The sequence below is a fragment of the Stenella coeruleoalba genome, assembly GCF_951394435.1.
Source record: "Stenella coeruleoalba genome assembly, chromosome: 5".
In the NCBI taxonomy this organism is placed as follows: Eukaryota; Metazoa; Chordata; class Mammalia; order Artiodactyla; family Delphinidae; genus Stenella; species Stenella coeruleoalba.
In genome coordinates this window covers 69,880,554-69,905,632 of record NC_137150.1, presented here as the reverse complement: position 1 = coordinate 69,905,632, position 25,079 = coordinate 69,880,554, and the positions used below count along the sequence as shown (strand labels likewise).

The window sequence follows — 25,079 nt, the reverse complement described above, 5'->3', positions numbered from 1 at the left end:
CATTAAAAAAAATCCCTGGTGCTGTGCCTGGAATACATTACCAGCTCAATAGTATTAGTATAATTATTATATAATTATTTTCTAACCCTTTCCAGCTGTAGTCTGAGCCATGTCTGGTTTCAGAGTTATCTAGAACATGGGGATTAGGAAACATCACTGTCCCCAGTGCTTAGGATAATTCGTTGTTACCAGGAGTTTTATTCCTACTACTTTAGTATTAATTTTGTCTCTAAGACTAGACAATGAAAAGGAAAACCATGAGGGATTTTGTTGAGACTCTGAAGTAGATTTCAGATCAAATGGCCTTGTTCAGGAGGAGGAATCCGGCTCTCCCGGTTCTAGTCTTGGCTCTGTTCTGATTGACTCCTTCACCTCGTGAGGTCATCTCTCCTGTTGGGGTTTTCCATAACTTTAAAATGAGGGGATTGAATTAGACCAGCGATGTTCACCTAAAAGAAAACAAAAAAGCTGGAATCTTTTCTTAAAAGGAAATTTTATTCAAAAGCATCCTACACAAAACAAATCGTTGGGTTACTCTGGTTGAGATAGCAAAATGGGGAGTAAAAGCACAGCTTAGGGAACACACATCCCCACCTACTTAGCTACAAGCCCGCCTCCCCCCCGTATAGCCTGGTTCAGCTCCAGGCCCCTGTGATACATGTGTGAGCCCCACTGAAGGAGACAATCTTTAGGGTCCCTTTCATCACTCATAGGGCATGGTTCTGTAGCAGTCTGATGTAACTTTCTCCATCCTTCTTGGGTTACTGTTTCTGTACCTTTAAGTAGGGATTATAATTTCTTCTCTGAGATTTTTTTCTGCCACTCAATGAGATGATTATAAAGCATTTTGGCATCTTTGAGTAAAAGGTTCCTCTGACTATAATTTAGGGTCTGTATTATAGCAATTCCCGAGTGTTTACTGAACATTAACCACATACATCACAGTCCCTGCCCTGCTGTACCGTGGGCATCATCAATCCAAATTAGACAGAGAGGGAAGAGCAGGAGAGTGAACCAGGAGAAAAAAGGCAGAAAGGTGCGAGCTATTCACGCTCAGTGTTTTCAAGTTAAGCCCTTCAGAAATGGAGAATGAGCCTTTATGCAGCACCTTCCAGCAGAGAAAGCAGGAGAAATTGCATGAATAATTCAGAAGTGTCTGCCCTTCAAGTTCCTAGCATTTCCGATGCATTATTTTTGTGTGTGGCGAATTTAGTCTGGCTCACCTCCGTGTAGCTGAGGGAGGAGAAAATATTGAGACAGCTTGAGATTTTCTCAAGGGAAGGGTTTGAGCACAGTATTAGTGGATGAACAAGAAAGAAATCTCTACAATGAAACATCCTGTTTGAAATAGGAAATGGTGGTTTCCGGGCATGATTTCCACATCAAGGGAGCACCAGCATGCACCATGGTTGTTAAGCCCTGCAAAACAGCCAGCCAGGTAAGCCTTGCCTGCTCTCCACTCCACAAAACCCAACTCACAAGGAAAGTCCTGGCAGGCCCACAATTTTGAAAGCTCAGAGATGTGTCTCTTTGAATTCCACATGTGAAAATTGGTGAGACCTTGTTTCCCTTATTTGCTAAGCTAAGGATTGGAAAAGGAGTAATTAATTTCCAATAGCTAGAAGCCATGTGGTGTGTCCCTCTCCATTCCCCATCCCTCACCCAGGTCCCAGTGGAAGGAATCGCAATCCTGCATCAGTTCCCATTCTCATCAGCGCTGCAGAGGATGACAGTCATTGTCCAAGAGATGGGGGGTGACTGGCTGGCGTTCATGAAAGGTGCACCAGAGAGGGTGGCCAGCTTTTGCCAACCTGAGACAGGTAAGTGGACAGACTTATATTACAATGGGCAAATCTGTATTTCCAACCCACATATGTCCCCTCAGCATTTGATCAGTGAATCCAATTGCCCACTGGCCATCACCAATTGGATGACTCACTGGCATCTCAAACTCGGTACCAAAACCAAGCTTATCTTTCTCACTCTCTCTATTTCCCATCTTAGTGAATGAAGGTACTACTCCCCCATCCCAGTTTAGGATTCTTCCTGGATTCCTCTCTCTCCCTCAGTGCCTCTGTCTTGTCAATTGCTAATCCATGGCCCTGTCACTCCATCACCTCAGGCCCTCATCATCCCTCCACTGGATCACTTCATAGTTGGTGAATTTGTTCCCTGCCCCACAGTGTCCCCTACTCTTCACACTGTGACCGGATTGTTTTTTCTGTCACACAGTATAATTATGTTAGCACATTCCTGCTTTCATTCTTGGATTGCTTCTCATAGACTCCAGGATAACCTCCTTTAGGATCATATCTAAGGCCTTCATGATCTGACTCCTATCAAACTTCCCAGAGTTTCCTTACCACTCCTATCTTCACATCCTGTGCTCCCCCTGAGATGAACTATCAAGGTTTGCTGTCTCATGGCCCTGTGCCTGAGCACATGATGCTCCCTCAGCCAAAATGCCCTTTCCCTTCTCCATCTAATCGCATTCTCCCTGTCTGATAGATGCACCAAGTGTTTCCATAGCATGCTGTAACTGCCTGGGTCATAGCAAGGATCTCATTCGATTGTATTGTTAGCCTACTGGCTGTTACCCTACTAGACAAAGATCCTCAGGGTGGCAATTGCAGTGCAATCTCTGCATAGCTAATTCCTGACCCATAGTAGACTCAATAAATATTTGATGGTTAAACTGGAGAAAAAAAGAATCATACACTTTTCCCATTCTTCTTCTTCTTTTTGTTTTTTGAATGCTTCCTTTTCATTTCTGCTTCACTGGATCCCAAGAGGTCAATCGTGACAATGTAGTAATATTTAACATTCCCACTGACTTGTTTGTGTACATTTTTAGAGGTGTGTTTTCTTGGGCAAGAGTTGGATCTCTTTGTAAAGAATTTCTCTCCCAGTTCTAGCTGAGTTCATATTGCATACTAATCTTGTGTTATTTTCTGAACAGTACCAACTAGTTTTGTTAGTGAACTTCAGATGTACACGACACAGGGCTTCCGGGTCATAGGACTGGCCTACAAAAAGCTGGAAATGGACCATCATACCACTGCCTTGATGAGGTAAATGGGGTGGGGGGAGTTTTGATAAAGCAGAATGGTTTCGCGGGAAGACGCACCAGACTGGGCAGTGGACCCAGCAACACAGCTTACTGAATTTGTGTGCCTGAAATGCCTCTGAACTTAGTAAATGGGGATATAGTCATCCCTGCCCTGCCTAAATCACAAAGCTGATGTAAACACTGACTGGGAGAACTGATGAGAAATAGCTGTATAAATGGTAAAGTATGATGTGATTGTACAGCTTTGTGAAGACAGATATACGAATACAGCCCATGTTTCAGAGGGTTTGAAATTGTGGTCATGCCCCCATTTTGAACCAAATATAAGTTTGGTTTTAAATTATTTTTGGTAATTAATTAGCTATTTTGGGATTTTATTATTTTTTATTTTATTTTTTTTTAACATCTTTATTGGGGTATAATTGCTTTACAATGATGTGTTAGTTTTTGCTTTATAACAAAGTGAATCAGTTATACATATACATATGTTCCCATATCTCTTCCCTCTTGCATCTCCCTCCTTCCCACCCTCCCCATCCCACCCTTCCAGGTGGTCACAAAGCACCGAGCTGATCTCCCTGTGCTATGCGGCTGCTTCCCACTAGCTATCTACCTTACGTTTGGTAGTGTATATATGTCCATGCCTCTCTCTTGCTTTGTCACAGCTCACCCTTCCCCCTCCCCATATCCTCAAGTCCGTTCTCTAGTAGGTCTGTGTCTTTATTCCTGTCTTACCCCTAGGTTCTTCATGACATTTTTTTTCTTAAATTCCATATATATGTGTTAGCATACGGTATTTGTCTCTCTTTCTGACTTACTTCACTCTGTATGACAGACTCTAGGTCTATCCACCTCATTACAAATGGCTCAATTTCGTTTCTTTTTATGGCTGAGTAATATTCTATTGTATATATGTGCCACATCTTCTTTATCCATTCATCTGTTGATGGACACTTAGGTTGCTTCCATGTCCTGGCTATTGTAAATAGTGCTGCAATGAACTTTGTGGTACATGACTCTTTTTGAATTATGGTTTTCTCAGGGTATATGCCCAGTAATGGGTCGTATAGTAGTTCTATTTTTAGTTTTTTGACGAACCTCCATACTGTTCTCCATAGTGGCTGTATCAATTTACATCCCCACCAAGAGTGCAAGAGGGTTCCCTTTTCTCCACACCCTCTCCAGCATTTATTGTTTGTAGATTTTTTGATGATGGCCATTCTGACCGGTGTGAGGTGATACCTCGTTGTAGTTTTGATTTGCATTTCTCTAATGATTAGCGATGTTGAGCATCCTTTTGTGTGTTTGCTGGCAATCTCTATATATTCTTTGGAGAAAAGTCTATTTAGGTCTTCTGCCCATTTTTGGATTGGGTTGTGTTTTTTTTTTTTTGATATTGAGCTGCATGAGCTGCTTGTATACTTTGGAGATTAATCCTTTGTCAGTTGCATCATTTGCAAATATTTTCTCCGATTCTGACGGTTGTCTTTTCATCTAGTTTATGGTTTCCTTTGCTGTGCAAAAGCTTTTAAGTTTCACTATGTCCCTTTGTTTATTTTTGTTTTTATTTCCATTTCTCTAGGAGGTGGGTCCAAAAGGATCTTGCTGTGTTTTATGTCATGGAGTGTTCTGCCTCTAAGTGTTCTCCTCTAGAGTGTTTTCCTCTAAGACTTTTATAGTGTCTGGCCTTACATTTAGGCCTTTAATCCATTTTCAGTTTATTTTTGTGTATGGTGTTAGGAAGTGTTGTAATTTCATGATTTTACATGTAGCTGTCCAGTTTTCCCAGCACCACTTATTGAAGAGGCTGTCATTTCTCCATGTATATTCTTGCCTCCTTTATCAAAGATAAGGTGACCAAATGTGCATGGATTTATCTCTGAGCTTTCTATCCTGTTCCATTGATCTATATTTCTGTTTTTGTGCCAGTACCATACTGCCTTGATTATTGTAGCTTTGTAGTACAGTGTGAAATCAGGGAGCCTGATTCCTCCAGCTCCTTTTTTCTTTCTCAAGATTGCTTTGGCTATTTGGGGTCTGTTGTGATTCCATACAAATTGTGAAATTTTTTGTTCTAGTTCTGTGAAAAATGCTATTGGTAATTTGATAGGGATTGCATTGAATCTGTAGATTGCTTTGGGTAGTATAGTCATTTTCCCAATGTTCATTCTTCCAATCCAAGAACATGGTATATCTCGCCATCTGTTTGTATCATCTTTAATTTCTTTCATCAGTGTCTTATAGTTTTCGGCATACAGGTCTTTTGTCTCCTTAGGTAGGTTTATACCTAGGTATTTTTTTCTTTTGTTGCAGGGGTACATGGGAGTGTTTCCTTAATTTCTCTTTCAGATATTTCATCATTAGTGTATAGGAATGCAAGAGATTTCTGTGCATTAGTTTTTTGGTTTTTTTTTTTTTTTGTGGTACGTGGGCCTCTCACTGTCGTGGCCTCTCCCGTTGCGGAGCACAGGCTCCGGACGCGCAGGCTCAGCGGCCATGGCTCACGGGCCCAGCCGCTCTGCGACACGTGGGATCTTCCCAGACCGAGGCATGAACCCGTCTCCCCTGCATTGGCAGGCAGACTCTCAACCACTGCGCCACCAGGGAAGTCTGTGCGTCAGTTTTGTATCCTGCTACTTTACCAGATTCATTGATTAGCTCTGGTAGTTTTCTGGTAGCATCTTTCGGATTCTCTATGTATAGTATCATGTCACCTGAAAACAGTCACAGTTTTACTTCTTTTCTGATTTGGATTCCTTTTATTTCTTTTTCTTCCCTAACTGCTGTGCCTAAAACTTCCAAAACTATGTTGAGTAATAGTGGTGAGAATGAGCAACCTTGTCTTGTTCCTGATCTTAGTGGAAATGGTTTCAGTTTTTCACCATTGAGAACGACGTTGGCTGTGGTTTGTCATATATGGCCTTTATTATTTTGAGGTAAGTTCCCTCTGTGCCTACTTTCTGAGGGGTTTTATCATAAATTGGTTTTGAAATTTGTCAAAAGTTTTTCTGTATCTATTGAGATGATCAATGGTTTTCCTCCTTCAATTTGTTAATATGGTGTATCACATTGATTGATTTGTATATTTTGAAGTATCCTTGCATTCCTGGGATAAACCCCACTTGATTATGGTGTATGATCCTTTTAGTGTGCTGTTGGATTCTGTTTGCTAGTATTTTGTTGATGATTTTTGCATGTATGTTCATCAGTGATATTGGCCTGTAGTTTTCTTTCTTTGTGGCATCTTTGGTTTTGGTATCTGGGTGATGGTGGCCTCGTAGAATGAGTTTGGGAGTGTTCCTCCTTCTGATATATTTTGGAAGAGTTTGAGGATAGGTGTTAGCTCTTCTCTAAATGTTTGATAGAATTCGCCTGTGATGCCATCTGGTCCTGGGCTTTTGTTTGTTAGAAGATTTTTAATCACAGTCTCAATTTCAGTGCTTGTGATTGGTCTGTTTATATTTTCTATTTCTGCCTGATTCAGTCTTGGAAGGTTGTGCTTTTCTAAGAATTTGTACATTTCTTCCAAGCTGTGCATTTTATTGGCATAGAGTTGCTTGTAGTAATCTCTCATGAGCCTTTGTATTTCTGCATGTCTGTTGTTACTTCTCCTTTTTAATTTCTAATTCTGTTGATTAGAGTCTTGTCCCTTTTTTTCTTGATGAGTCTGGCTCATGGTTTATCAATTTTGTTTATCTTCTCAAAGAACCAGCTTTTAGTTTTATTGATCTTTGCTACTGTTTCCTTCATTTCTTTTTCATTTATTTCTGATCTGATCTTTATGATTTCTTTCCTTCTGCTAACTTTGGGGTTTTTTTGTTCTTCTTTCTCTAACTGCTTTAGCTGTAGGGTTAGGTTGTTTAGTTGAGATGTTTCTTGTTTCTTTAGGTAGGATTGTATTGCCATAAACTTCCCTCTTACAACTGTTTTTGCTGCATCCCATAGGTTTTGAGTAATCCTGTCTTAATTGTCATTTGCTTCTAGGTATTTTTTGATTTCCTCTTGGATTTCTTCAGTGATCTCTTGGTTATTTAGTAGTGTATTGTTTAGCCTCCATGTGTTTGTATTTTTTACAGATTTTTTTCCTGTACTTGATATCTAGTCTCATAACGTTGTGGGCAGAAAAGATACTTGATATGATTTCAATTTCCTTAAATTTACCAAAGCTTGATTTGTGACTGAAGATAGGATCTATCCTGGAGAATGTTCCATAAGCACTTGAGAAGAAAGTGTATTCTGTTGTTTTTGCATGGAATGTCCTATAAATATCAATTAGTCCACCTCATCTAATGTGTCGTTTAAAGCTTGTGTTTCCTTATTTATTTTAATTTTGGATGATCTGTCCAATGGTGAAGGTGGGGTGTTTAAGTCCCCTACTATTATTTTGTTACTGTCGATTTCCCCTTTTATGGCTGTTAGCATTTGCGTTATGTATTGAGGTTCTCCTATGTTGGGTGCATACATATTTACAATTGTTATATCTTCTTCTTGGATTGCTCCCTTGATCATTATATAGTGTCCTTCTTTGTCTCTTGTAATAGTCTTTATTTTAAAGCCTATTTTGTCTGATATGAGAATTGTTACTCCAGCTTTCTTTTGATTTCCATTTGCATGGAATACCTTTTTCCATCTCCTCACTTTCAGTCTGTATGTGTCCCTAGGTCTGAAGCCAGTCTCTTGTAGACAGCATATGTACAGGTCTTGTTTTTGTATCCATTCAGCCAGTCTATGTCTTTTGGTTGGAGCATTTAATCCATTTACATTTAAGGTAGTTATCGATATGTATTTTCCTATTACCACTTTCTTAATTGTTTTGGGTTTGTTATTTTAAGTCTTTTCCTTCTTTTGTGTTTCTGCCTAGAGAAGTTTTTTAGCACTTGTTGTAAAGCTGGTTTGGTGGTGCTGAATTCTCAGCTTTTGATTATCTGTAAAGGTTTTATTTTCTCCCTCAAATCTGAATGATATCATTGCTGTGTAGAATAATCTTGGTTGTAGGTTTTTCCCTTTCATCACTTTAAATATGTCCTGCCACCCCCTTCTGGCTTGCTGAGTTTCTGCTAAAAGATCAGCTGTTAACCTTATGGGGATTTTCTTGTATGTTAATTGTTGCCTTTCTCTTGCTGCTTTTAATATTTTTTCTTTGTATTTAATTTTTGATAGTTTGATTAATATGTATCATGGCATGTTTCTCCTTGGATTTATCCTGTATGGGACTCTCTGCCCTTCCTGGACTTGATTGACTATTTCCTTACCCATATTGGGGAAGTTTTCAACTATAATCTCTTCAAATATTTTCTCCATCCCTTTCTTTTTCTCTTCTTCTTCTGGGACCCCTATAATTTGCATGTTGGTGTGTTTAATGTTGTCGAAGTGGTCTCTGAGATTGTCCTCAATTCTTTTCATTCTTTTTTCTTTATTCTGCTCTGTGTTATTTCCACTATTTTATCTTCCAGGTCACTTATCGTTCTTCTGCCCTAGTTATTCTGCTATCCATTCCTTCTAGATAATTTTTTATTTCGTTTATTGTGTTGTTCATCATTGTTTATTTGCTCTTTAGTTCTAGGTCCTTGTTAAATGTTTCTTGTATTTTCTCCATTCTATTTCTAAGATTTGGGATCAACTTTACTATCATTACTCTGAATTATTTTTCAGGTAGACTGCCTATTTCCTCTTCATTTGTTTTGTCTGGTGGGTTTTTGCCTTGCTCCTCCATCTGCTGTGTGTTTCTCTGTCTTCTCATTTTGCTTAACTTACTGTGTTTGGGGTCTCCTTCTTTCAGGCTGCAGGTTCATAGTTCCCGTTGTTTTTGGTGTCTGCTCCCAGTAGCTAAGGTTGGTTCAGTGGGTTGTGTAGGCTTTATGGTGGAGGGGACTAGTGCCTGTGTTCTGGTGGATGAGGCTGGGTCTTGTCATTCTGGTGGGCAGGACCATGTCTGGTGGTGTGTTTTGGGGTGTATGTGAACTTATTATGATTTTAGGCAGCTTCTCTGCTAATGGGTGGGGTTGTGTTCCTGTCTTGCTAGTTGTTTGGCATAGGGTGTCCAGCACTGTACCTTGCTGGTCATTGAGTGAAGCTGGGTCTTAGTGTTGAGATGGAGATCTCTGGGAGAGCTTTCACTGTTTGATATTACATGGGGCCAGGAGGTCTCTGGTGGACCAATGTCCTGAACTCGGCTCTCCAACCTTAGAGGCTCAAGCCTGATACCCGGCCAGAGCACCAAGACCCTGTCAGCCACATGGCCATGTACGTGGGGAGTTTCTTGCTTTTGGGATGTCTGAGGTCTTCTGCCAGCGTTCAGTAGGTGTTCTGTAGTAGATGTTCCACATGTAGATGTATTTCTGATTTATTTGTGGGGTGGAAGTTGTTCTCCACATCTTACTCCTCCGCCATCTTGAAGGCGCCTCACCTCACTTATGGTGTTTTCTCCCAGAGCTAGAACTCCCTGGTGGCTGTTAACAGGTATGGTGATGAAAATCACCACAGAAGATGGAAGACAGCTTTGTGGTCATTTAATTCATTCTCTACAAAGATTAAAGTTAATCTCATCCTTAATAAGCATCCTCTCTTCATTTCAGTTCTGTCAGAACAAAAGTCTCTATATCCTTGTGCCCCCTCCTGTTTTCTTTCTGGATAGTTTCTGCACACATTCAGTGTCCCAGGAATGGTGCGTGAACGAGTGAGTGGGGACCACTCTGAGAGGAAGATATCTGACTTTGTTTTTGTTTTGCTTCCTGTAAGAAAGACTGTAATGTGTGATTTCTGTTCCATCCTCCATATACTTCCAGGGACCAGGTAGAATCAGACCTGATATTTCTGGGATTGCTGATCTTGGAGAATCGACTGAAGGAAGAGACAAAACCTGCCCTGGAAGAGCTCATCTCAGCCCGGATAAGGACTGTAATGATCACAGGTATAGAACAAAGTGTGTGTGAAAACAGGAAGAATTTGATGTGGAAATAGGCAGAGATTCACTCATTTAGCAAATTTTGTTGACTTGCTACTATGGGCCAGACACTGTTCTAGACACTGGACATGGACAACAAAATAGGCAAAGTTATTACTCTGAGCATCCTTTTACATGGGTTAAGATAGAAAATCAATCATTCGATTGAATAAACAGCTACCAATAAGTGTTATGAGATACATAAAACAGGTGATGTGGTAAAGTGTGTCTGACCAGCTACTTTAGATGAGGTGTCCTTTCTGAGAGGGAACGTTTGAAATAACACCTGAATAAGAAGACATAAGCCATGCAAAGATGTTGATATTTATTATTAAATGTTCGGAGAAGCAGAATGCTTAGTCAGCATGGTCTGTAAAATACACTGAAGGCCCATCAATGAGAGCTACAATTCTGGAGATTAAAAAATGCTGTCCCTTCTACTCCCACTCCCAAACTCCAAATCACAAACAAGGGAGCAGTGAGAAAAGATGGTGCAAGAGAAATGTGTGAAATTTCTTAATGAATGCTTCCGAGTAGAGAGTCAGTGATTTCCTAATGCATTCATGATTTTTGAGTGTGTATTGCCTTCCCTTTCTCTGCTCTCGAAGTCAGATGCATTTAACTCTATGAATTCTGGCATCAAGATACAGTCTTGCCCCACGAAAGCAGTCTCTCCCTATCCCACTGTCCTTGAACCCAATTTGATGTTGGAAACTCGAGAATACATTCACCTCCCCTTTGGAGCTTCTCCACCCCCCTCCACTACCACACCCTCCAGTCCAAGAGACTTTTGGATCACTTTTTCCCTCTCCCTTCTTAGCCCCTCTGCCCAACTTCTAGGTGCTGCTGAGTTAGTTTACTACTTATTAGAATTCCCCTTACATTATGACCCTTCTGTTTCAAAATTTTTATTTAGCACTTATTTTACACAGTCTCAGAATCTATCCTTTACCAGTTAGATTTATGTAGAAGTAAGAGCTCATCGCTCACAACACTCCCTCTTCACTTCTTTCATATTGAAATTTCTGTTCTGCTTCTTTCCTTGCTTGGTTGTAATTTTTCTGAAGAATTGTCCTTGGATGGGTTGGAAGGGTGATATGCTCTCTGATCTTTTATATACCCTGAATTATCTTTCTTTGCTCTGTCTGATAGGTGAATGATGTCTTGCCTGGGTATAGTATGTTTGGGTTAGAGTACTTTTTTAAAAAAAATTTTATTGGAGTATAGTTGATTTATAATGTTATGTTAGTTTCAGCAAAGTGAATCAGTTATCATATATCCACTCTTCTTTAGGTTCTTTTCCCATATAGGCCATTACAGAGACCTATATTACACTACTAATATAGAGAACTCTACATTACAGAGTAGAGTTCCCTGTGCTATACAGTAGGTCCTTATTAGTTATCTATTTTATATATAGAGTCCTTTTTTATTAATGGTCTGTAGGTTTTATTCTTTTGTCTTCCAGTTTTTGGTATTGCATATCACAAGGCCAGTGGAGTCCACTGTAGGTAACTTGTTCTGTTTACATATAATCCTTTTCCTTTAACTTTGGAGTTTAGAAATGTTACCAAGGTGTGCCTATATGTTTGTCTTTTTTCATTAATTTAGTCTGGAACATTGTGAGCATTTTTAATCTGTCTTCTTCTTCTCAGGAAAATTTCTTCTATTGTTAATTAGGGCTTTTGTTCTCTCTCTTTCCTTCTTCCCTTCTGGAATTTCCATTATTCACATGACAGGCTTCTTGGATCTATCCTCTCAGTCTCTTATGTTTTTTTCTTGTAACTCATATTTTAAAATTTTTCATATAATTTTTAAAGGCTATATTCCATTTACAGTTGCTACAAAATATTGGCTATATTTCCCATGTTGTACATAGATCCTTTTAGTCTATCTTACATAACTCTCATATTTTTATAATTTTTCTCTGAGCTTTAAGGGTTCTTTTTTTGCACCGAATTTTTTCAAACTGCAAACTCGGGTATCAAAAATGAGGATGATCTCCTTCAAATCACCTCTTGAATTGTGAAGTTCTTAAATTGTGTTTTGGAGTAGGAGTGACTTTAGAAAACCATGTTTTACCTGTGCTCCATTTGAGTTTCCTAAGTGCTCTCATTATTTTTAATGCAGTTTTCTTCTGTCTCCAGCAGCTAGCCTGCTTTACCAGTCATGTTCTGGTTGTTCTGCCTTATATTTCCTTATCTAGCTTCCAGAATTTCTTAAGTAGGTTTTTATCTTTTTTTGTCAGATGGTTGAGGATCAGGCCTGGGCTGCATGTCCTAAACAACAGACCTCTCGCAGGTGACAGATGGCAAAACGGTCTGTGTTGCAAAGCAGATGGCTGTTGTCGCCCTGCTGAGGCATGTGGAAGAGCCTCTCACTCTCAGGGCTCCCTGTACTCTTCTGATCTCAGGCTAGAGCATCTCCCTCCCCGCAGTTAGCTCTTCTGAGGATTCTCAAAGTATTTTGGTAGAAACCTGGGAGAAACCATGTTAGGGATAGCCAACCGGTTGTTACATTATTTATTTTTAGTGGTTGCTCTACGAATCACTATATCTGTACCTACCCTTTCAAGAAGGCTTATCATCATAAACATCCCCTATTTTCTCTCCTCTGTTATTGTTGTGTATATATGTGTATGACATACAATGAAACCCCACCAGACAATGTTAGAGTTTTAAATTTCAACAGTCAAGAGTTGGAGAACATAAGTGAAGAAAAATCGACTTTATATTTATACAGCTCTTTATTATTTCTGTTCCTAAATGTTCATGTCTTATGTTGCAAGTTTCCCTCTGGTATCATTTCCTTTCAGCCTAAAGAACTTCTTTAAGTATTTCTTTTTGAGCATATCTGCTGGCACAAATTATCTTAGATTCCCTTATCTAAGAATGTCTTTATTTCTTCTTCATTCCTGAGAATATTGTCATTAGCTATAGGAGTCTGAGTTGACAATTTTTTTCTTTCAGCACTTTAAAGATGTTCCACTATTATCTTGCCTTCATGGTTTTTGATGAGAAATCTGTGATAATTTGAATTGTTTCCCTATATGTAATTTATTGTTTTCCCTAGCAGCTCCTAAGATATTTGCTTTATCTTCGGTTTTTTAGCAGCTTGATTATGTGTCTGGGTGTGGTTTTCACTGAATTTATCTTGTTTGGGATTCACTGAGCTTCTTGAATCTGTACATTTAAATCTTTTACCATATTTGGGAAGTTTTCTGCTATTATGTCTTCAAAACATTTTTTTCCTGTTCCAATCTTTCTCCTCTCCTTCTTGGGCTCTAATGACATGAATGTGAGTTCTTTTGATATTCTTCAATCTTTGTTCTTTGTTTTTTCAGTTGAGAACTTCTATCTTGTCATTTATTTCAAGAGTATTAACCTTCACCACATGGAGGAGGATTACAATAGCTGCTTTAAAAGCATTGTCTGATAATTCCAACATCTGGGTCATCTTGAGACAGGCAACTATTGAATTGTTTTTTCTTGAGAATTGGCCAGATTTTCCAGGTTTTTCACATGTTGAGAATCCTGAACATTTTGAATATTATGTTGGGATACTTTGGATCCTGTTAAAATCCTCTAGAGAATGTTGAGTTTGTTGTTTTAGCAAGCAAAACTCTGGAATATGGGAGGTGACTAATATCATAGTTCAATTCTTGAAGCTTTTGCTATCCTTCTTCAGGTTTGCTCCACACGTGCACAGCTCTGGGTTGAGCTTGGGGCTTACATAGTTCATACACTGAATTACTCTCCTTGTCTAGCTCTCTTCTTTCTAGGATTTCCCTCACAACTCTTCAGGCCTCCAGTGCCCCTTTCCTGGTTCCTTTGGCCAGAAAAAAGTAGGTTTTTCTTGGAGTTTTAGCTATCTGCATAGCTCTGGGACTGGGGCTCACACTCAGGTCAAATTACATGAGAGGAAAGAGAAAAAAAGCTGAGAATCTCTCCACCTTGTAGATTATTTCTCCAAATTTGACTCCCTTTCACATTATGCCATTTGTGTTTACTTTTCAAAGTCCTCAGGTAGGTTTTTTTAATGGTATTTTTTCCAGAGTTTTCCATTGTAATCAGTGGGAGAGATAGATTCTAGTGAGCTTACTCCATATTAGCTGGAAGTGGAACCATGAGATGTCATATTAAACCAGTAGAGTTTTGCTAAACATTTACTAAGCTGTTGACAAATAACAGAAATATATTTGAACTTTGCCTTTTTAATTTTACTTCCCAATCCCTGGCAAAAATATACTAGTAGGTCATAAAGTAACCAGATGAAAAGCAGCAATAATAAGGAAAGGGATCACAGAATCATGGAAGGTCAGGGCTGAGAGAGAACTTAGAGACTAGTTCTTCTCGCACCAAAAATAAGGTCTGAACTCCTTACCCTAGCTTTCTAGGTTCTACGTGAATTGGTTCTGTCTCTTCAATCTCATCTTGGGATACTTTTCCTTTCTTCTAGGTGACAATCTTCAGACTGCAATAACAGTGGCCAGAAAGTCTGGAATGGTTTCTGAAAGCCAGAAAGTCATTCTCATTGAAGCAAATGAAACTACTGAGTCCTCATCAGCATCTATATCTTGGCAGTTAGTCGAAGAGAAGAAACATATTGCTTATAGGAATCAGGTATACCCAAAAGCAGACCTTCTGCCATATTATCTGACTCATCACACAGTGTTGACTACTGAGCAGCTTTGACTGGCAGAGGTGTACAGGTGACCTAGGGTCAACATACTTCTCCAAATGTCTAACATGTATACAGTTCAGAGAACTCAATTATATCATTTTCCCATACCATTCCTACTGAGCTTTAAGGTATGGTGCTTTCCTGGGTGCTGGAAATAATCCATTCTTTTAAACTTAAAAAAGTCTTTAGAAAGAATATAGTAAGTGGGGCTGCAAGTCTAATTTTCCATTTTTTCCCTTGCTTGCCAGCCATCCCACTGGGTTCAAAGGGGATTTAGTCCCTAAGAGAGACACTGCTGTGTGCATTGGAAAATCAGACTATATCTTCAGGGTGGGAAGAAGTTTTATTCATTTATCTCCAATCTTGTCAGTATCCTATGTCTATTATGTCCTTGTGAAAGAATATTAATTCTGTAAAAAAAAAAAAGGAAAGTTCTCACCTCAGGGAGGGATTTGTTAAGCTGCAATGCTTTCGTATTTTACCCTTGAAATGTGTGAAATGTGCTTTTTTCTGGGACTCACTGAGATCAAATCAGGATGAGAACAGGACGAGAGTAAGTGTTACCCCCCTGTTCACTAGAGGCTGTTGATGTGCAAAGATTGATCCAGCAAAGAGAAAGTGCTTCTCTGAGGAATCAGGGCCGGAGTGTGACTTTTATAGAGAGATCCCAGACTGTCATTGTTGCCTTCGCTCAGATATGCTTGTGGTCCTAACCACTCTATCAAGTCTAAAATTACTGCGTCTTGCCTTGCAGGACAATTACATTAACATCAGGGAAGAAGTCTCTGATAACAGCAGAGAGGGAAGTTACCATTTTGCCCTAAGTGGAAAATCCTTCCAGGTTATAAGTCAGCATTTCAGCAGCCTACTGCCAAAGGTAAGTTCTAAGAGGGTACCAGTCTCCTAGTAAAGATGCTAACAATGTCACGGAGCATGATCGTAAGTAATTTCAAACCTCTAACTAGGTTAGACATACCTATTGAATGTATCATAAGGGAAGCAGATAGTTTTGCAGAGGTCACTGCTGTTTCATTTCCTGCTAGATTTAAAATAAGTAAATTTGATTAACTAATTATCCATCATCTATAGGATTAAAATATTAGTGACTTCTCAAGTGATAAGGTTGCTTTGGGGGAGCTGTCACTATATTGCTAAGGTTAGGGGATCTCACAGTATAGTGTAAATCCAGCAATTATACAGGAAGGCAGGCCCCAAATAGAGGAATTCCATTAGGTTTTTGATAGAGGACATCTGTACAAAAGAGGGTCAAACTTAAAACTTTTCTGATGAAGAACAAACCCACAATGAGGGCAGGTAAGGTATATACATAAGAAAACATGTGAGCAAACTAGAAAAAGATTGTGTCCAGTGTAAAGCAAAGATAATTTATTTGTATTCAATTGCTCATTATCTTAAGTACTGTCTAAGAAAAAAAGAATGAAGACTTTAAAGCTGAGTGAACAATAAGCTGAGTTTACAGCCAAGAAGAGCAGGGAGCACACAGCTGTAACACAGAAGAATTTAGACTCTGTAGGATGGGGTTCAGGTGGATGGAGCTGGTACAGGTTTTTATACAACAATCCATTAATGTGACAATCCATTAATGTTTCAGAGCCCAAATTAGGCTGGAGATATCAACTGAGTTTCACAGTTGGTCAAGCCCAGATGGTATGGTTAAGTCAAAGACCACAGATAGTCACCCTCTCATCTCTAGGCTATTTTTCTGCTAGATCTGAACAATTTTCTGAGAAGCAGTTGCCTCCTTTCCTTCTCCTGGGATCCTGACCTCTTGTTATCTTGCAATTTCTCATACTTTACTGGTTTAAGGTTCCATCAAGCTCAGGGTTTTTCAGGACGACCTCCTTCATGGCCCCTGAGCTAAATGCCTGTAGGTCATCATTTTCATCAATTATGTCTATTAAGTAGTCATTTTTACTGATTTTGGTCTTCCTGATCACTTATCTGATGACCAAAGTCTCAACATCTGTCTTAAAATCCAAAGAAGGACTTCTTGGAAACAAATATTTTTCTCACTCATGGATATCATTACCCAGTCAGTGTTCTGAATGTTATCAATTACTTCATGTATGACCAGCTGACATAATAAAAAAATTTTCCCTTTTGCGTTCTTTACAGATATTGATCAATGGGACCATCTTTGCAAGAATGTCTCCAGGGCAGAAATCCAGTCTGGTGGAAGAATTTCAGAAACTAGAGTAGGTCTTTACCAATTCAGATGGTGTGAAGTGCATGGAGGCATGACAGGGGGAGAGTAAGGAAGTCACTCAGTTTGGTTAGGGCAGTGGTTCTTAACGTAGCTACACATGACAGTCACCTTGGGAGCTTTGAAAAATTAGCAATACCAGGACACCACCATTCAGAGATTCTGATTCAATTGCTCGTGTGGGCACTTGGACATCAGTATTTTTTAAAAGTTCCTTTCATAAGTCAATTATGCATCCAGAATTGAGAACCCCGCTGAACTAGAACATAAGGGGGACAAGAAATAACTCTGGAAAGGTCATCTGAACTTGGCTCCTAAAGGTACAATGAAAATTTAGACTTCACTTTTACAAATTATTTTCACGGTTATGATACAGGGAGGTCCCTATGACAAGAGATTCACATAACCCTAAAAATATTAAAACATTCTTATGCCAAAGCATCCTCTCCATCCTAAATCAGAAAACTATTCTTAACACAAAGGGTCTCCATTGTCAGAATCCCATCATTGGGGATCCTTTATTTCCTGTTAATGGAAGCCCATGGAGTCTCAGAGGCACCTCTGGTGCTGGACCACACTTACACAGCTCCAACTCCTACCCATCCCTAGTCCACCCTCATCCTCATTGACTCAGTCACTAGGCAAAAGATCTATATTCAAAAAGCCCTATCTTCTCAATATGGCTAAAAACCTCCACAGTAAACTTGTTGCCTTAGGTAGCAGTGTGGAAGAGAAGTACAGCAAATTCTGCAAACACTGTCAGAGTGCTCCTACCTTAAAAAGCAGACTGTCTTCGTCAACAATTCAAGAGAGCGGTATTCATCCGGCCTCAGAAAGCTATCCTGAAATGGGGATATATTTTCTTTCTTCAACTTCTGGTCCTCGCACCACATTTTTGAGTTGAGTGACAGCTGACACGGTGGATTTCCTCTCCAGTTACTATTAATGTCACCAACAATAATTCTTATTTATCATTTTAGAATACATCACTTCACTGAATACTCATAATGCTTGTAGGGGAGAAAAATGATAGTCAAAATGGGGAAGTGATCAGGTCAGAGATCCAGATCTTCTGGCTTCAAATTCTGTGCCTTCCCCACCATGCCATGCTGTCATATAATCGTGAGCATCCTGTTTTACAGCTGACAGAGCTGTCTCCTAGACAGAGAAGTGCGGGGTCTCCTTGAATCGCTTGGAGTCAGGAAGCCTGTATGGGATTTCTTAATCCATTGTAGGAACTGCTGAGTCATACTTTATTTTAGTCAAACCAGACTGTTAGGGAAACTACCTTAAAATAAATAATAAGTTTGAGCCTTAAGTAATGAAGCTCATTTTATCTTTTTAATTAGAGCAATTAGAAGGTAAGATTGCTTTGATCTCCTCTACAATTGACACGGTTCCCCTTTTAGTTACTTTGTAGGTATGTGTGGTGACGGAGCCAATGACTGTGGGGTAAGTAGCTGTCAGTGTGTCAATTGTACTTGCTTCAAGCCCTGTAAGAGATAGTATCCCCTGGGATATATACCACCTGCATTCCTCCTGAAGGAGAAACTGATGTGGGCGGTTTGGAAAGGTTTTAACCAAAGCCACACAATGACTCAGTGGTCAGTACAGACTAAATGGGGAAGAACTTGGTTCTGCATTCCCCACTTCTTTAGCTAGGTGTCCCAGTGCCACCTCTCTCTTATGTGGCAGGCAGAGCAAAATTTGATCATCTCCTGGCCACTGCTTGGGCCCACAAGCCACTTCGTGGGCAGCTTAACTAGCCTTTCTTGTGTGGCCTCAGGAGACATGTGTGTGAGTGTGCATCTATACAGTAAGCTGACTCTTTGCTTTCAGGCTTTGAAAATGGCTCACGTGGGCATCTCTTTATCAGAGCAGGAGGCATCTGTGGCCTCACCTTTCACTTCCAAAACTCCAAACATTGAATGTGTACCTCACCTTATCAAGTAAGTAGGTACTTTTCCCCAGCATTGTTTTAATGTCTCTTGACTTTTAGGTGCAGACCCCTTTGTTTTGCCAGGCAAAGACCAGTGGAAATGTGTGTCCCTGGGCAGGGAGGGTGCTTTGTGGGAGAAAGCAGTCAAACATTCTACTCTGGAGTGGACTTACCTCCTGGGAAAACAGTGGCATTTCTAATGAAAATCACTGAATAGATTATTTTTAGAAGATTAGAATCTGGAACTTGTTGCTGCTTTGAAAATGTCAATCATACTCTTCTTATTATTATTTTAAATGAATCTCCTTAGATACTTTCTTAATGGAGAATTGACAGAAACTTTCTCTTCCCTACTTGCTTTCCTCTCCTCTTGCCTCTTTATGCTTCCTTGGAATATCCTTCCTATCCCCAGTTTTCAGAATATTTATTCATCTTTGCTGCTTCTGCTACAATTTCCCTTGGTGCTTTGTTCCCCTCCCCCAACCCCAGAATATGTACTTCTGCTGCATTTTGTTTGAATGATGGAGATGGTTAGCATTGTGGCTGCTTCTGGTTATTATAACTAGTATGTGTTTACAGTTTATAAAGTGCTTTAATGCCTAGTATCTTATACATCAAAACAGCCTGGAATTGTAGGGATGGTCACTATTTCTTTTACAAAGAAACTGAGGCTCAGAGAACTTGATGTATCGAAGCTCACAGCCATATAGGATTGAAGATTGCATTAGAATTAATTTTGTTTCAATGTGTTTTATATACAAATATCATATTCCTTCCACCACATTAAAATAATGATTTGACTAGGTGCTCCCCGTTTAAAAAATGTATTCATGCATCTGACAAATATTTATAAAGTAGAGACTTAGGGCCAGGAACAGTTGGAGGCACTGGGGACCCAGAAGCAAATAAATCGAACGTCCCTTGATCTCACGAAGCTTTCTTCCCGTGAAGAAGCTGGGCAATAAACACACACAGAAAAATCAGGGGTAGCGTGAAAAGTTGGAAGATGGCTTGGGCAGTAGAATCGGCTGCTTCAGATGCGGTGGTGTGGGGAAGCCTTTCTAAGGAGGTGTGGAGGAGAAACCACCTTCTAGGCGGGATAAACAGCAGCAGCAAAGCCCTGATACAGGAAAAAGTCTAGTTTGAGGATCAGGTTTTGGAATCCCAGGAAACCATTCTGACCAGAATTAAATTTAAACTCTATTTTTTCCCAAATGAATGAGATAAAAGTGGCATTTCATAAGTACTCTATTTTACACTCTAAATATATACTATTCATTCAAAGTCAATCAACAGTAATACAAATGAACAGGCTTATTGATTCCAGTCTCTTTAAATTTGATGTGTGCCTAATTTGAGCGCGCCTATTGTCTTAGTTCAGTTTTAGAAAAAGTTGGGACTGCCAAATGAAATTTGAATGAGATGTTTGCAAACTCCTGAAGCACCTGAAGCATGAAAATAGCCCCCAAACCTGCAATCTTATTTAAATTCCTCAGTTCACAGATGAAGAAACTGTGACCAAGAGAGGGAAAATGACCTTTCAAATCACATTAGTGAGTAGATAGGAGATCTGGGACCAGTTCCCAGGTCTCCTGACTCAGAGCTGAAATAATGCCTGCAGACAGGACAAGAGTAACTCTACATTCGGGCTCCAAAGCTCCATTAAAGGCCTGTGGACCTTGGCCTGGATTTAGTCTTCCTTGAACATCTAGCACACTGACTGCCGGCTCCCACTGGCTCAAGACTGTCCAGTCTGTCAGACAAACAATCGAATTATCAGGCTTTGATTTTTTTCTTCTGAGCTCAGCTGAACAGCACAGAATAACTGACCTCGTTTCTTTTTGTGACTTTCATTTCATTACTCTTTCATTTCTTTTCTCACACAGGGAAGGACGTGCAGCTCTCGTTACCTCATTTTGCATGTTTAAGTACATGGCTCTGTACAGCATGATTCAGTATGTTGGTGTTCTGCTGCTCTACTGGGTATGACTTGAGACCTAGCCTCTTGATTAGTGAGAGCTAAAACAAATAGCGGTCACTGGCAATTTGCAAAGCCTCTTAAAGAAAGAGTGCACATGGGATATGTCGAGTACCAACAGCCTCTCTAAAACTATCTTTAACGTTTTTGAAAGTAAATCAGAAATAGACAAGGATACAAAGGAAAAGTCGTTGGTGTCAGTTCTCTGACTCTCTGACAGAAGTTTCTCATCTGGTTGTAGCTGAGGTTCAAAACTGAAGGTAAACTTTCTCTCTCACTGTCGTTTTGGCTTGCCTGGACCAGGTCTCTTACCTTCCCAGTTCCAGTGCGGCTCCACCCTAGCATAACATTCGCTAGAGAGGTGCTTCTCTAATTGGGGTTCTGGTAAATGTTTCATAACTGGCTCTCCCTGGAAACACAAGCCCCGATTATTAATGTTTACCGATTTCAATGGCATAACTACTCCCACCATGGCTGATTTCAAGCTATCTACCTGACGTCACTGAACATGGAGTTGGGAAGAGATGTATTATACAGTAGCATACCATTCTATAGTACTTGCACCATATAGATACAAGAGTTGTAAATAACCTTAAGACCATTGATAATATTTAAATGTAGGAAAATGATTAGAGAGTGATGAGTTTGGGCTATTACCTGTGTTTTTAGTGTAATTTATTTAATGGTAAATTTGTATAATTTAAGTTTTTATATTGGCTGTGTTTAAAAACCAGCTCACAGAATTCCTGAAACTTTAGCAGTTGACTTTCATGAGTTAGTACAAAGCAGCATATCACTGATTCCCTGAATACAGGGACTTGAAAATTGGCATATCATGCCCCCCAAAGCACATAGGTCTTGTGATGGTTTTTACTATTTAGCAAAATATGAAAGGAGAAAAGACATATCTAGTATTTGTGAGCTCAACACTTGGGCTTATTCTGTTAAGTAACACTGAGAAAGTGAATTCCATTTGTGCTGAAGGTATGCAGATTCATCTCTATGTCTTGCCCCCTTGCTCCTGGTATGAGGGTTTTTACTTCCGTTATTTTCAGATTATATAAGTCCTTTTCCTCTCACTGATGAATGGGCTGGAAAAGGAGAGGCTGTTTATAGAAATCGGTCCCTAGTTTGGAATCCCAATAACTCATTATGCTCAAAAGTAGAGTTAAACATGGGTCATGATTATCTCCTTTCCACGAAGGGGGTGGGGGTGGGGGGAAGGAAGCAAGTTTCTTGAAATCAGTAAGACATGAACTTTTTTTTTTCAAGAATATCAAGATGCTTTATCAGGACTTTCTAACAACACCCAAGAATGCAATTAGTGGGTTTAGTTATTCTCATTTTCCATTGGTGAAATTTAGGTAAGATCACCACACATTTGTCACTGACCATTGGGAATGTGTCATTTTGTTGTGTCAGACCAAACCCCAAACTTTCTGCTAACAAGTAGAAAAGAGACTAGAGATGAATCAGAGTGAGATGTTCCCCTCAACAGGGGTGACACTGATGCTCAAAGGAGCAGCCCAGAAAGCACACTGCAGTGGCCCTCCTGGCTAGAAAGGAGTTTGCAGGCTTGTCTTTGGTACCCCTGCCGACATGACCAGGCCCCTGATACCATCTCCTTGGTAATTTACTTGAAAATCCTATGTTGCAGTGAGAAAATGAGTACAATTGATGTCACATTTCTTCCAGAAGGTTATAACTTTTCTGAGCCACTTTCCTTTTTATTTTCAGGAGACAAACAGCCTTTCAAATTACCAGTTTCTGTTCCAGGATCTGGCCATTACAACTCTTATTGGTGTAACAAGTAAGATGTCTTTTAAATTTTCTTCTCAGAGATACTCCCCTCCACTTGCTTCCCTCTGCCCCTGCAGGGTTAGTTCACCATTGAGGGGTAGCAGCTATAGCCGCAGTGATGAGTGACTTATTCCCAAAGGGCTATGGTATGCAGAGAGAGAAAGAGGAAATAGAATCTTCATTTTTAAGTGTTGAAAGTGTTAGCAGAGGAAAAGCTGGCTCGTTGTTTTGCTGTTTTCCACAAAATATAGAGCTTCTATAAATGGTCACTAAACCTTTAAAATGAAAAAAAGCACCTTGAAAACTGACTTCAGTGTGCTTTTAGGTATAGTTATGGTCCAAATGTGCCCAATTTATAGAAGTTAAATGGCTTTTATGTTTCCCACTTCCAATCCTAACCTCTGAGGATTTAGAACAGAGATTAAATGTAATCTTGCCGTTATGCCACTCTCACCCACCACCTCCTAACTGATACATGAATTGTCTCCCCAGTTTCCCCGCTATGGGATTTTTCCCCAGCCTGACCACTATCCATCATCTTTACCATATTCTCTGCTTTTCTCTCTTATATATGAATGCCACCAGCTTCACTTGTACTTTAGATCCTACCTGCTCCTACCGCCTCAAGGATTTTGTTCCTGGAATGATCTTTTTCTCTATCACCAACTTTTCTCTGGTCTACTGGATCATTCCAATCAGCAGATAAATATATTTTTGTATCTTCTTTCCTTAAAACCTCTTCTGTGACCCCAAATCTACCATTAGCTACTGTCCCCTTTATTCTCAAACTTTCCAACCTACCATTAGCTATTGTCCCCTTTATTCTCAAACTTCCCAAACAGTTGAGTAGACCCACTTTGTCCACTTGCCATCTCTAATTCTATTGTCATTTCATTTCCATCAGCCGGATTCTAACGTTCACGGGCATGAATTCGGATTCTGGGCCTGTGCAGTTGTTTGGTGGAAGGCAGTGGTTTCCTGGCACATATGTAACAGCCAGCTCTCCAAACAGTTGTAGATATGCATGTATATGCATATGCATAGAAGCTTATTATAAGCTTTACTAAAAAGAAAAATGTGTAGTGAGCAATTATCAAATAACAATAAAGTATACATTACTCTTTCTTGCAGTTTCCATTTAGCCAGTGGATTCTCACAGAATGCTTTAACTGAGTTTCATCAAAGTCTTGTATCCGTAGTCAATATATTGTTGTGATTGATGACTGAAATAGGTCTGATGTGAATGAATGTTTGTTGACGTTTTTCTTTACCTGAGTGAGCAAAACAACACAGGCTTATGCTGAAACTTTAATCATTCATCAGTCATGTGAGCAACTTATTCGCTAATCTGGATAATAGTTCTTGAAATCTGGAAGAATATTTCCTCAGTTAAAAAACAATTGTTCATGATGTAATGGCTACAGACGTGACACACGTTTAAGTTCAATCTCCATTATTAACTTTAAGAACAGAGATAATGCTAAACTGCAGTAAAATCATTAGGACGTTATCAGTTCTGAGGATTCATTATCTTGGTTTTTTTTTTTGCGGTACGCGGGCCTCTCACTGTTGTGGCCTTTCCCGTTGCGGAGCACAGGCTCCAGACACGCAGGCTCAGCGGCCATGGCTCACGGGCCCAGCCGCTCCGCGGCATGTGGGATCCTCCCGGACCGGGTCAGGAACCCGCGTCCCCTGCATCGGCAGGCGGACCCTCAACCACTGCGCCACCAGGGAAGCCCCCATTATCTTTGTTTTTAAGATAATATTTATTTAATTGCAACTTTATATAGTATTCTTCTAATAATGGCCATATTTAATAATTGGCTTACAAACTTAGTGGCAGTTGGCTCTTGTGAGCTCGTATGAGCCAACTCCAGACACCGCTGGCTGGGAGGGTCCACATTACTGATACATTCAAAAATACCAGAATATACACACTACTGTATATAAAGTAGGAAAACAACAAAGACCTACTGTATAAAACAGGGAACTATACTCAATATCTTGTAATAATCTGTAACGGAAAAGAATCTGAAAAAGAATATGTGTGTGTGTGTGTGTGTGTGTGTGTGTGTGTGTGTGTGTGTATAACTGAATCACTTTGTTGTACTAACACAACATTGTAAATTAACTATACTTCGATACAAAAAAAAAAGTACCAATCTTAGACTGCCTCTTCCACATGCCTCCTGGTCTTGCTTTCACACTGTTTCCACTATTTCATCTTATACCTTGTCGTCATAATCTTAACAGCTATCACGCCAACTTATGGTTTAAAAAACTTGCTCAAAAGCTTTGCTTTCAGAGAACATATGCAAGGAGAGTAAGTACTATGCACACTTCGGCTGTCTCTTCCCCCACACTGCTCTTGTCAAGTGCACCAATGAATTCCTTGCGGTCAACAGTACTGATCACTTCTCTTTCCTCATTGTACTTGGATCT

The 25,079-nt window shown here is 39.8% G+C and overlaps 1 protein-coding gene across 7 annotated transcripts in view; it reads left to right on the top strand.

The window, feature by feature from the left end:
- The window catches only part of ATP13A4 (ATPase 13A4), a 150,373-nt gene that overhangs the window by 106,241 nt on the left and 19,053 nt on the right, over positions 1-25,079 (top strand). For 6 of the 7 annotated variants that reach the window (XR_013828502.1, XM_079922543.1, XM_079922545.1 and 3 more), the window contains exons 15-25: positions 1,352-1,438; positions 1,667-1,820; positions 2,960-3,071; positions 9,856-9,980; positions 14,472-14,635; positions 15,451-15,573; positions 16,833-16,912; positions 18,330-18,372; positions 18,760-18,869; positions 20,746-20,842; positions 22,575-22,647. Coding sequence is in view for 6 of the 7 variants with exons in the window: in XM_079922543.1 (XP_079778669.1) it covers positions 1,352-1,438; positions 1,667-1,820; positions 2,960-3,071; positions 9,856-9,980; positions 14,472-14,635; positions 15,451-15,573; positions 16,833-16,912; positions 18,330-18,372; positions 18,760-18,869; positions 20,746-20,842; positions 22,575-22,647 (1,168 nt within the window). In the remaining variant the exon portion in view is untranslated. The remainder of the gene's footprint in view (positions 1-1,351; positions 1,439-1,666; positions 1,821-2,959; positions 3,072-9,855; positions 9,981-14,471; positions 14,636-15,450; positions 15,574-16,832; positions 16,913-18,329; positions 18,373-18,759; positions 18,870-20,745; positions 20,843-22,574; positions 22,648-25,079) is intronic. The other variant, XM_079922544.1, reaches the window with a different exon arrangement.